The following is a 13,165-nucleotide window of genomic DNA, read 5'->3' on the forward strand; positions in this document are numbered from 1 at the left end:
CACTTACTAGTCCATCTCAACTATTATTCAAATATTTTGTAATCTGAACACTGAATCTAAATCATTCATTAACTTCTCTCTAAAATCTAAATATTCAACTTATAACTAAATTAGGAATGATACTCATTATTTTTATAAACACGTCCAACACTTAATAATTTATTAAAGCCATATAAATAGTTTACAGAATTACTGTCAAGTTACAGATTTGCAAAGCTAAAAGAAGTGTTACATCTTTTAAAAAATATTTAATTGTGTGTATGTGTGTGTGTATGTGCATGTACATACACGTTGGTACATGTCTTAGTGCATGTATGGGCATCACATGCATGTAGGAGCCCAGAGGGGTCAGAAGAGATGTCCGGTGTCCTAGAACTAAAAATTAAGGATGTTTGGGAGCCACCATGGAGTTCAGGGACTGAAAGCAGCGATTCCTCTGTAAGAGCAGCCAGTGCTCTTAACCACTGAGCCATTGCTTTAGCCCGAGGGCTGCATACGGAACATGCATTCTAAATAAATGCAGGCTGTCAGAGAGCTGGCCTGGAGGTAGCATGGTGGCCTAACATAAGCAAAGCCTACATTTCATCCCGAGTACTGTAAAACAGTGTTAAATAAATGTATATATTCACATAGAGCACGAATAGTATGTACGAGCAAAACTGACTGGTGTCATAAAAGTGTAGAGAACATGTAAGTTTCCAAGTTCTCATAGGAATTTAAAGTGAAAACCTTCATATTTTTTGAATGTCCATAAATACAGAATTAAATTTATAATACTTAACATTTAAGAATATCCCTACCAGGAGTAATTCAAAGAAGATAGAAAATGTGACTTTTTTTCCAAGTCAATGTTGTTGGTAAACTTTATTCAAATTTTAAGTATCTGATAGCTTTAATTCTAATTCCATTCACAAGTTTTATCTATAATCACATACAGCAATTAAGCCTACTTTAGTTTTTATAAGGGCTATTTACATAAATTATATTACTGCCTAAAATGAACTTTCATTTACAACTTTGACTTAAAAACTATTCAATTTGGATAAAATGTTAGTAATAGAGTGACTTATGTAAGCCAAATAATGAAGACGCCTTTAGAGGGAGGAAAAGCAGAAACAAAGGTGAAGAACAAAGCAGCACTGCTTATTAACGGCAAGTAGGAGAGGTGATCAAAACACAAAATTTATTCTCATAAACAACAAAGAGAGGGTTACCTAGATCCTCTTCTCAGCAGCAAAGGAAAAAGGAGAAGGATTATCACATATATTAGAATTTCAAACATTATAACAGTATTGTTCATAATGAAATATTATTAGGTTTAGTGCAGATAAACTATAAAGACTTGTTTTTTGTTTATTACTGTATGTAAGAAGAGTTTCAATTATTCCATTAATGGCATAGAAATCAGAAGATAAAAAAGGAAGACATGAGAGAATTCAGAAAGGAAGAATTCAGAAGAAGAGGCCCTTAGCTAGGTATCACTGGGGCCGCCTTTAAGGAAACTATCTAATGAGACCATCATTCATATCTAAGAAGGTCTCCAGGTACCAACTCAAGCAAACAGACTTGGTCATCATTCAGGGCAAGTTTAAGACTTAGCTACCAAAGTATTGTTAAAGAGAAAAATGCCAACTGAGTGTGGTGGTGTTCATCTATAATGCCAGCACTCTCTGGGAAGCTGAAGCAGGAGGATTGCTGTGAGCTCAGGGGTAGCCTAAGTGACACTATTAGTACCAGGGCAGCCAGAGCCACAGAGCAAATCTCTCTCACTCCCACTCTTGGGAAAAGGGAATAGTTCCCTGAATAAGAGAACAAAGCTTGGCAGGTGTCTGAAATCCCAGCATTTGGACAGCTAAGAAGGGACCTCAAATTTCATTCAGCTTTGACTATATATACTTAAGATTCTGTCTCAGAACACCAAAATAAAATGAAATAAAACCACAAGGGTGAGGATGCAGCTGTTTTGGAACACTGGCTATCACCTGAGGCCTGGATTCAGACCTAGGGGCAGGAGGAGGGTGATGGTAAAAAAATCACTAACAGAACTGAATGGGATCACAGGAGTCTGCTATGACGCCTTCCTGGCAGATGGTGATCCAAGCACAGGACATCGCACTTGTGACTGCAATTCCTCTCTACTTAGCTCCATGTTTTCTAACCCAGTGACTCCTAAATAACTGAGTGTTCTCAGAAGCAGCCTTCAGACTTCGCTTCACTCTGTGCTTTCTGCTCTCCTTTAATATGGAGTGAGTACAGTACTGAATACAGTACTTCACAGATGGGCCTAGGACTGGATGCCTCAGCCCAGTTAAGTTCATGGAAGATTATGTGGGCCTCTTCAGAGATCAAAGGCACACTCTGAACTCATCTTTGCATATATTATTCTGTTGAAAATGCATAATGAGTCTCCCAGATGATTTCTGCTGTTGGACATTCAAGAGTAGCAGCTGGACACCTGAACAATCTAGTCTCAAGTGCACTTCTCATCCTTTTCACCCGTCACTCCTCTAGAATTAGTGATCTTTTCTTACTTCTAAAATCGACAATTTCCATGTTGTCTCCTTTAGAGGTGCTCTGAGGACTTTCAGCTTACTGAAGGCAGCTGCAAGCCAGAAAGCCAGCACTCCAACTGACTTTCTTATCCATGTAATATTGTTAAACATAAAAATACCATATTTATCTTATTTTAATATTTTTAAATGCATGAATATATTAAATTTTATTACACAGAACATATGTTCATTAACTTGATAATCTTCTCAGTCCAAGAAAAATCCTTTGTAAAACTAACTTGTAATGAAGTCCTACTTTCAAAATTACAACACAGGTTTCATTTTCTAATTATTTTTGGCAAGTGCAACTAAATGTTTTATAGAAAAAGTTAGTGCCTGGATATAAGGATCAAAATAGAATACTAAACATTTTACAGAATATGTTCCTTAATAAAACACTTACCTTACTACCCCCTGTCTTTGAGCAGAAGAGAAGAGGAACAATAGGAAATTGATGGTGAGTCCATATGACAATGAGCAAGCAGAATAAAATAACATCAGGAGAACACTAAGAAAACACAACATTTCTAATTTTATTACAGATTTTGGATATTTTAATTAAAATACTAGAAATCTTATTAAGAGTTAACCACCTTAGATACAAAATATTTGCTATAAAATATTTATTGAAAAGGAAACTTATATCACTATTAAAATCATTTAGAAAAATAATCATGAAGTATTAACTAAATATAATAGTAATCAATTGTCATCAGAAGTATTTCCTATAAAGTAGATGATTCGATGCTTAACTGCTTATGAAGTAACTAACATTTAATGGCTAACACTAAAATATGTGGCAGCTGTTTAAATAGGTAAAGCTCACTTTGAGTCACATATTCAGAACTGGCAGAAGAAGTAACTGTTTATCTCCTTCTAGTTATCATGTCTGTGAAAACGAGGACTCTTCTAAGCCACACTGCTGACTGTCTCAGCATTTTCAAAAGAACTTAGCAGGATTGACATCAGGTACAGAAAATGAGGATGAAATGCAAATAAACAAATAGATAAATTCAGAAATAATTCTGAGAAGTTAGCTGCAAAAAAAAAAAAAAAAAAAATCCAAACTAGAGCTGGGCCTGGTGGCTTACAGCGACACAGAGCAGGAAGTGTGCACTTGAGGAAAGCCAGGGGTACTGATGAGGTCCAGGCCTGACTGGGCCACAAAGCCAGACTGTGTCTCAAGAAAACTGACTAACAGCAGTGGTTACAGTGATGACAGCATTAGACAGTTCTTCAAAAGAGGAAACTTCCCCTGTGCATGGCTTGCACTGCTTCACCAATGAAGAGGAAATCTGCTTTACGTGACAGAATGACGGCGTCTAGAGCAACGTCAGGTTATGTAACAAACTGATCTGAAGAAAGGTGACATTTCTTTGAAAAATATCAATATGACTTATGAAAGAGATTATGGTACTTTTTACTTTTCATTGCTTGGGAGCTGAAATTTCCCTTAAATGATACTAATAATAATTATTCAAGTACTCAACTTTAGAAACCCACGTTTGTGTACATGTATTCCCATAATTAATAAATATTCAGGCAGTACTCATTACTTTGCGGATATTTCACTTCAGAATTAGTAGTTTAGGTTAGTCATTCTTTCTTTCTTGTATGAGACAGGCTCTTACTCTGTAGCCCTGGCTGGACTGGAACTTGGCTGCCCTCATATTCACGGAGCTCTGCCTCTGCCTCCCTGGATTTCAGATGTGCACCACCATGCCCAGCTTGCTCTATATTTCATTAAGTGAGACTGGTGTCAGCAGTAAAGATCTATATCTTAATCCTTAATATTTAACTTAATTTGTTTTTTTTTATTATTTTATTTAGACCTTGAAATAATCCACAGGTAAGGATTATAGCTCTCATTCTGCCAGTGAAGAAACAGTTTAAGAACAGATGAATCTTTCTTCAAGCTCACATAACTGGTAAATGACAGAAATGGGTATTTCTTTTGACTGGCTCCAAGTGTACAGATTTAGTACTAGACACTGTCTTCTAGCAAGCTCCTCACTCTGTCATTTTAGTACAAGTATTCAGATCACAGTGTGAACAACTTGCCTAAAAATGCTTTTATACTTTGCTTCTTCTTCACACAGAACAAAATGCACGCTCATTCTGACTGCGGTAGATGACTGCCCACCATTGTTACAGTATTTTATGTAACAACTGAGCACATGAAGCAGAAAGGAGCTGCATTGCCTGGGTACACTTATAATAAAGTTTCCCTCATCACAGCCTTCTCCAGAAGTCACTACTGTCCCACCCACAACCACCCCTCTGTTTCTCATTGCTTCTAGATACTGTCTTTTACTATTTCAATGTCTTCACATGTGAAGTCTATGCCATAGGCTTACTGTGCTCTGTTTGTGATGCTGAGGATATGGCCCAGGGCCATATGCATGCAGATAAGTGCTCTATCACCAGGTTGCAGCCCCAAACCTCAAATGTCTCTTTACTGTTCTCCATCCTTCACTTATAGCATTAGGTCAAACTCTCTTCTCAACACAGATGTTACTAAAAACTTTTTGGCTGGGCTGGTGAATAGCCCATGTGCTTGCCTTTCCAGCATGAGGACCTAAGTTCAATCTTCAGAACCCATGTTTGTTTGTTTGTTTGTTTGTTTTGTTTTTTAAAAGATGGATGGCTTCTGAAAAACAAGATCCAACAGGCAAAGTCTACCTCTGACCACCACAGTTACACTCACACAGACATGTACTAGTACAGGAACACACATGGAAGTTTTCTTTTTATAAAACTTCTCTGAATATGTTGATTCTATGTCAAGAACAGTAATTTCCAATAAAGACAGGCTTTAATTCAACCTGTCTTTTTGGAAAGATTCATTAAACAATAGCATTCATTAAACAACCTCTTCACTGAGGATGCGCAGACAGGGTTTTTCAAGGTGCGTCACACTTCTCTCTCTTCTCCAGTCCATCACACACACTTATGAAAGCCTGAAAATAAGATTGATCCAACCAAAGTAGCTTTATATATTGCTGTACCATTTTTTAACTCCTTGTAAATATAGTGTCAACATGAAAAATACTTAAAGATAATTTCTAACAGTGGCTCACAACTGCACAAATCAACCCTGCTATTAACTTCTATAGAAAATCCATCTAGATAATATTCAAATTTTCATGTCAGTATCTTTTTCCTCATCAAACTTTAAACTTTATTATTACCTTTCATCAACTGATGGCTCTTTCTGTTGCAAATGAGGCTTGACTCCAAACATTGGGCGAATATTTGTTGATAAGGCTCTGATGGTATAGCTAATTTCATTCTCTCTTGTAACATCGCTGTCATAGCCTGTCATTAAGATACACATATTATTAAATGATAAGGTGATCAATTACATTCTTATAAATTCATCTTCTTCCAACATTATAAGGTAAATTGTTAAAGATACATACTAAATATGCAACTAGAAAAATTAATGTGAATAACATTTAATATGTAATGATATCTACTAATTATCACTAATTGTACATTACTGCAAGCTACAAAAATGTGTTTAATTATCTCATTTTTACTAAAAGTACTATATACATAAGTGTACGCATACATTAGTATGTACCCTCAACTGTTAAGTGTGAATGGCTAAGTTATTCATCCATTCTGCATTTTTATAATTACTGATATTACTTACTAGCACATTAAGAAAATCAAAATCATCTTAAAATATAAAGTTCAATAATATAAAAGCTTTTATTAGCACTTACTTAAAATATGATTAGCTGTTTTACAGATGATAAGTATCTAAGTCATCAATGCATGCCAGTCATGAGTCACAAAAACAATTTTGCTGTAAAGCTGACCAAAACACTAATAACACAATTGTTCAAACATGATTATTCTTTTTAACTTCTGTAGGTTGAATCAGGGAAGCTACTTTTTCTGCATTTTAAATGGAATACCTCCATCTTCTTCGGAATCTATATCAGACTCTTCACTCTCACAGCACTTCTTTTCTCGATGGCTCTCCACTTCATTTGTCCATACCATTAAGGACATATCTGCTCCTCCCAGGGTAACAAGCATGCTGTCATCGTAAGTCCAGCGAACATTTGTGACATGTGTGCTGTGAGCCACATACTTCTTAAACTTTCCAAATTTTCCCTGAAGATAAAGTGAATCCAAACATTCTTTCCCAATGCTAGTATTGACACTTTTGTTTTTAAAGTCTGAGGTAATACATAATATATACAATAAGTACACACATATAATTATATTTAACTTCAGTTCACTTGTGCTTTTATTGGTAAGTACTACATACACATAGTACACACATAGTCTCTCTCTCTCTCCTTCCTCTCTCTTATCTTTTAGTGTTCCATATCTGATAGGCAGGCAGTAGGCACTCTACTGAAGAGCTACATTCTCCAGAACTGTAATACTTTTTTAAATTCCAAAGGAACTGTAAGTTATATGCCCCAGAAAGTTTAGTTGTGCAAGTAAATTTGAGATCAGTAAACTATAAGTAAGTTTTAAGTGAACATCTTTTCTTTTCTTTTTTTTTTATAGATTTTTTTTTTAAAGATTTATTTATTATATGTTAAGTACACTGTAGCTGTCTTCAGACACTCCAGAAGAGGGCGCCAGATCTCGTTGCGGATGGTTGTGAGCCACCATGTGGTTGCTGGGATTTGAACTCTGGACCTTCGGAAGAGCAGTCGGGTGCTCTTACCCACTGAGCCATCTCACCAGCCCCAAGTGAACATCTTTTCAAAGTTGTTAAAATAAAGTTTCTCACATTAACAAAGCAGAAGGGTGAGGGAGGCGGTTCTGCATGTCAAGGTGCTTGCTATCAAGTTGAATGATTGGAGTGTGATCTCTAGAAGCCATACTGGAGGAGAGGGCCAACTTCAGCAGGGGTCCTCTGACCTCCATGTGCCATGGCATATAGTGCTCATAGGCACACATACATGTGTGCATATACCCACACACACACAAGTAAATAAGAGAAAATGAGTGAATTCTCTTGGGGGGAGACAATCAAAATTAGGAGTCTGGTGAGAAGGCTGAGTAGAAAAAGGTACACCACTAACCCCGAGTTTAATTCTCAGAACACTTGGTGGAAGGAGAGAACCGATTCTCTCAGGTTGTCCTCTGGCCTCCACATGTCCGTAGGCTATAAGGCACATATGCTTCTCCCCACAAATAGATGAAATAAAGACCTGCTGTTGTTCATGTTGTTGTTAATGAGGAGGAAATCTGTCCTAAGATTGTGTGGTTCTTGCTACAGGCACGTCCCTCCTCCTCCCTTCTCCTCGTAGGGATCAAACAGGCTAGGTAAGCTCCATACTTACTATAAACTGAAATCCCTGGGCCTAGGATATTTTCCTGAGTGGCTGAGTTCCCAGTAAGAAGTTTAAAACCTGTGTTTTCACTTCAATAAGCATCTGGAGATGCTAACAAGGGCGGCTGAGGCCACCACGAGTTCCATGCCACAATATTATCTCAGCACCCCACTTCAAGTTCTGTTCATGTTCCTACTGACACCAGATTACAATATATAACTTAGTTTATGACAATCAGAAAGTCGATGCACCTTCACTATATACACAAGTTGTTTTACAATAGTGTGAATAAAGGTCAATAAACTGAACAATCAAACAACACAGACTAGAGAGAGGTAAAGAATCTGTAGTATCTGGTTTCAGAAAAAAACAAATCACAGTAAATCAGTGTTATTTAATTTTATAGATATTTAACTGTTTATTATTTATTGCCTTCTTTTCTGATATAAACCCTACATCTATAAAGCTTATATTGACTCTTAATGGTATACAGTAAGGTTATATTTATGCTTATAATTAATTATAAAATTATATTGATAAAAGGAATACCAAGAGAGGGATATTTATTTATTTAATAATAAAAAACACTATACAACATAATATATAAATCAAGGCACAGTTTAGTAAACTATAATGCTTATTTTAGATGCCAAGAATAGGGATCACAATTCCAAACCTCTGGCAATGTAACATTGTGTACTATCTATACATCACTCTTAGTAAAACAGTGAAATTTATAGTTCCTCCACCATTTTCATTACAGTATCATTAGATAAAGAGAAACACATACTTTAGCTGGGTATCTGAACAGCTTCACGAATCCCAAGTCATCCCCTGTGGCTAGGACCATTTTGTCACTGGTGAGGCAAGAGGCGGTTACTTCTGTGACTTCTCCAATCACCGGAAAAATTCCCTCACAGCATAAACCAAGAACACTTGTCCATGTTGCCCAACTAATTTTTTCCACCTAAAAATATTTTTTAAAAAACTGCTGTAAGATTCTAACATCTAATATGTCAAGTTTAAATATTTTTACGTCACAGTAAAAGTAAAGATTTAACAGGAAAGTTGCTAAATCCTTAGCTGGTTTTATAGCTTCCCAGCCCCACTGCCTGCAGAGAATTTCAGCATATCATTTAGGACATGATTACTATACACATACTATATGTCCTAGCTTCTGAGCACACAGTGAGAAGTCAAACTGCTTCTTCGCAAGATTACCCCAAAACAAGGCTTCCTGTGTATCTAAGTCTCTCTCTCTCTCTCTCTCTTTTTAAAAAGATTTATTTATTTATTATATGTAAGTACACTGTAGCTGTCTTCAGACACTCCAGAAGAGGGCATCAGATTTCGTTACAGATGGTTGTGAGCCACCATGTGGTTTGGTTGCTGGGATTTGAACTCGGGATCTTCGGAAGAACAGTCGGCGCTCTTAACCACTGAACCATCTCGCCAGCCCTCTAAGTCTCTCTTAATGGGTGATAAACATGTTTTTCTTTTTTTTAAAGATTTATTTATTTATTTATGTATATGAGTACATTGTAGCTGTACAGATGGTTGTGAGCCATCATGTGGTTGCTGGGAATTGAGTCTGCCCTCTTGCTCTGGTCCAAAGATTTATTATTATATATAAGTACACTGTAGCTGTCTTCAGACACACTAGAAGAGGGCACCAGATCTCATTACAGATGATGGTTATGAGCCACCATGTGGTTGCTGGGATTTGAACTCAGGACCTTTGGAAGAACAGTCGGTGCTCTTAAATGCTGAGCCATCTCTCCAGCACCATAAACATGTTTTTCAATCAGTCTACAAATTAAGAAGTCTGACAGCCCCTTTATTAAGCCTCTTCCATGTTACACTTGCTGAGCATCTCTTTCTAGATCATACCAACTAAAAACTAGTGATTTTATCAGGCACAAGACCGAGAATAATTCTCTCCTCCTTCTCCTCCCCCCAACCCCTCTCCTATCCCCATACACACCTGTCAGAACAAGCATCTTAGGTACACAGGCTTCAAAAGACACAGGGTACCACAAAGGAGAAGATGGCATGTCCTATTGACCAGGGAATGCTTCTTGTACTTTTAGGACAGCGATTCAAGTGCAGCTAAGCATACAAGTTTCTATATTCCTTTTTTTTTTTGAGACAAAGTCTCACTATGTAAGCCCTAACTAGCCTAGAACTCACTACATAGACCAGGCTGGCTTTAAACTATTTCTTTATCCATCTATTTCTCTATCTGGCCCAGTAAAATAAACTTGCTGGAAGAACTATTCAAATTCTGTGAGAACAGATGATCATCACACACAGATGAACGGTGGGAAGGAGGCCTCAGTTTTCCAGCCACTGTCAATCACATAAACATCACAGGAAGCAGCGCCATCTTCCTACCTCCACACTGGGGATGGTTTGTTTTTTCCCTCTGGGAGCTTCAAAGAATAGCTGTTCTTTAGCACCAGTGTTGACTTGTAAAAGCTTTCCTTAAAAGAGAATTTAAAAATTACAGACATATTAAAGACACATGAATACAAATATCACTCTTAACTGTAATTCCCAGAAAGAAATCAAAGCATAACATGTGATAAACATCTCACGGGATGATGGGAACTCGTGTGATTCCCTAGGGAGAAACGGAACGTTCCAGTGTAGAGCCTAACTCTCCTGGGCTAGCTTTCACCCCCTAACTGTGACCTAGCGTGCTTGCTACTATTCATTAGGTAGATCCTTTTAGGATAGTCAGAGTCCTGGTTTCCATCAAAGAATAACAATGCCAGCAGGCAGCATCTGAAGCCTAAAACATGGATTCCCTTTGCGTGGCCTGCCTACCTGATTTACATACCAATGTACTAATTTCCTAAAATTTGTCTTTTTCTTTTCTTTCTTATCACAGTCTCAACTCCCCTTCTCTCCATACCTCCCAGTCCTTCCACCCTTCATCTCCCCTTCCCTCCTGCCTCATCCATTCCTCCTCTACTTCCCTTCAAAAAAGGGCAGGCTCTCCTATGGACATCAACCAGTCATGGCATAAGAAGTTGTAGCAAGACTAGGTATCTCCTCTCCTATGAAAGCCAGACAATCTAGTAGGATGAAAGGGGCCAAAAGCTAGGCAACAGAGTCAAAGACAGCTCCTACTCCCACTGTTAGGAGTCCCACAAGAAGACCCCGCTACACAGCTGTAGGACATGTGCAGAGGGCCTAGGTCAGTCCCATCAAGGCTCCCTGGTTGGCAGTGGGTCCCTTCAAATCCATACACCTATGGACACTTGATTTTTGATGAAGAAGACAAATATACAGTGAAAAAAAGAGAGCATCTTCAATAAGTGGTACTGGTCTTATTAATGTACTTTTGAAATGTCTTGATTTACAACTTTTCTTGGTTTATGATTATGAAAACTTCCTATAACTTACTATCTTGGAACATGGTATTTGAGGTAAATCTGGGTCTGTGTTCCCAGGCCATGGTCACTCATATTTGGTTTCAGAATAAGCTGAACTTTATCCACTATGAAGTGATAGCTATATTTTTGCGTGGATATTTGTGTTTTGACTACAGTTTTACAGGAAAACTCAAATTTAAGACCTATATTTTGAGCCATTCAAGAGACTGAGAAAGGGCAGAAAACTTATAAGTTCAAGGACTGCCTGGACTGCAGAATAAATTCAAGGCAAACCTGTGGGATTTAGCAAGACCCTCTCTGAAAATGAAAAATAAGAAATGGGCAGGGCCATAGCTCAGTGGTAAGGGCACTTGCATGGCATGTGCAAAGCTGGCTTTCTCTATGGTGAATGTATTAACACCATTGCACTCTCTTCTTCTCTATTTAATTAAATAATTTCATTCAGGAAAGACTTTTTTTTTTTTTTTTTTTCGAGACAGGGTTTCTCTGTGTAGCCCTGGCTGTCCTGGAACTCACTCTGTAGACCAGGCTGGCCTCGAACTCAGAAATCCGCTTGCCTCTGCCTCCCAAGTGCTAGGATTAAAGACGTGCGCCACTACCGCCTGGCTAGGCTTTTTTTTTTTTTTTTAAAGATTTATTTATTTATTATATGTAAGTACACTGTAGCTGTCTTCAGACACTCCAGAAGAGGGCGCCAGATCTCGTTGCGGATGGTTGTGAGCCACCATGTGGTTGCTGGGATTTGAACTCTGGACCTTCGGAAGAGCAGTCGGGTGCTCTTACCCACTGAGCCATCTCACCAGCCCTGGCTTATTTTTTATGTAGGTAGATATATTAGTTGGTATTCACACTGAAAAGAAACTGAAAACATTTTTTTTCTTGTGAAAATTGCTTGCTTAAATTGTAGAATATCCTTTAAAGCGAGGGCATTTAAAATATTTAACGTTTGTCCAAAATTTTCATTGTTATATGCTATGCACTCTGCAAAGAAGTACTCATTAAATACTATGCCATAAAATTATGACAAGTTTTTAGAAAAATATATGCTATATTAAATAATGGAAGAAGTGATTTTGAAATCTTTACATTTCTATTTCCACATTTGAAATGTGTGAAGCCCATCAGGACATCATAGCTGGCTTTCTTTCTTGTATAGAATCTAGGTTACTTTAAAGTTAACACTGTATTGTCACCTATGCTCTGAAAGTCTGAACCTATACAGTGTCCACATTGTGGGATTCATCCCGTCTGCTACTCTGCAGAGCTGTACCAGGGCCCGTGCAGCCCTCACCAACGTCTTACCTCTGCTGTCCCAGTCGATATGGGTGATGTAGCTGGTTGCTCCTTTGCAAACCCCCACTCGTTTACTACTCGTCACGTTGTATATATCAACGAAGCTGTCATGGGATGCCACAGCTAGGTATTTCCCAGAACCTGCAACAGAAACATCTGTCTACATTGATACGTTTACTACCTGATGCTAATAGTCAAATACACACTCGATGCAATCTCACCAGGTGAGAACCGGATGTCTGAAATAATATCTTTTCTGTGGTGAAAGGACACAAGATCCTCCAGAGTGTCAGCATTGGCCATTAAGAAGCTCCCGTCGTTGAGACCTACAGCTAAAGCTTTCCCGTCAGGGGAAAAGCAGCAGCAGCGCCCCCCTGGAAGAAAAGAGAAGCATCAGGGAGCGCCTGTCACGCGTTCATGTCCAAAGTCTGCTCTCTAAGGGCCTTTAAGTATAAAGAGGGACTTGTAGGTATTATGCCCTCAAATCAACACAAAAAAGAAGTCAAGACATTCTGTTAAACTTAACAAAACTAAACTTAACAAAAAGGTACTGTTCTTTACATCAACAGAAAGGTGATGAAAGGAAGAATTGAACCAACATAAAGCCAAT

General features: G+C 37.9%; 1 protein-coding gene across 5 annotated transcripts in view; it reads right to left on the reverse strand.

The window, feature by feature from the left end:
* Positions 1–13,165, reverse strand: part of Eml5 (EMAP like 5) — a 114,606-nt gene that overhangs the window by 27,862 nt on the left and 73,579 nt on the right. For 3 of the 5 annotated variants that reach the window (XR_015045253.1, XM_085830610.1, XM_029484855.2), the window contains exons 22-28: positions 12,777–12,929; positions 12,565–12,696; positions 10,256–10,344; positions 8,652–8,828; positions 6,479–6,680; positions 5,744–5,870; positions 2,956–3,060 (exon numbers count right to left, since the gene is read on the reverse strand). Coding sequence is in view for 4 of the 5 variants with exons in the window: in XM_085830610.1 (XP_085686736.1) it covers positions 2,956–3,060; positions 5,744–5,870; positions 6,479–6,680; positions 8,652–8,828; positions 10,256–10,344; positions 12,565–12,696; positions 12,777–12,929 (985 nt within the window). In the remaining variant the exon portion in view is untranslated. The remainder of the gene's footprint in view (positions 1–2,955; positions 3,061–5,743; positions 5,871–6,478; positions 6,681–8,651; positions 8,829–10,255; positions 10,345–12,564; positions 12,697–12,776; positions 12,930–13,165) is intronic. The other 2 variants (XM_085830612.1, XM_085830611.1) reach the window with 1 other exon arrangement.

Source organism: Mus caroli, unplaced genomic scaffold, assembly GCF_978045245.1.
Source record: "Mus caroli unplaced genomic scaffold, Mus_caroli_1 scaffold_14, whole genome shotgun sequence".
Lineage (NCBI taxonomy): Eukaryota > Metazoa > Chordata > Mammalia > Rodentia > Muridae > Mus > Mus caroli.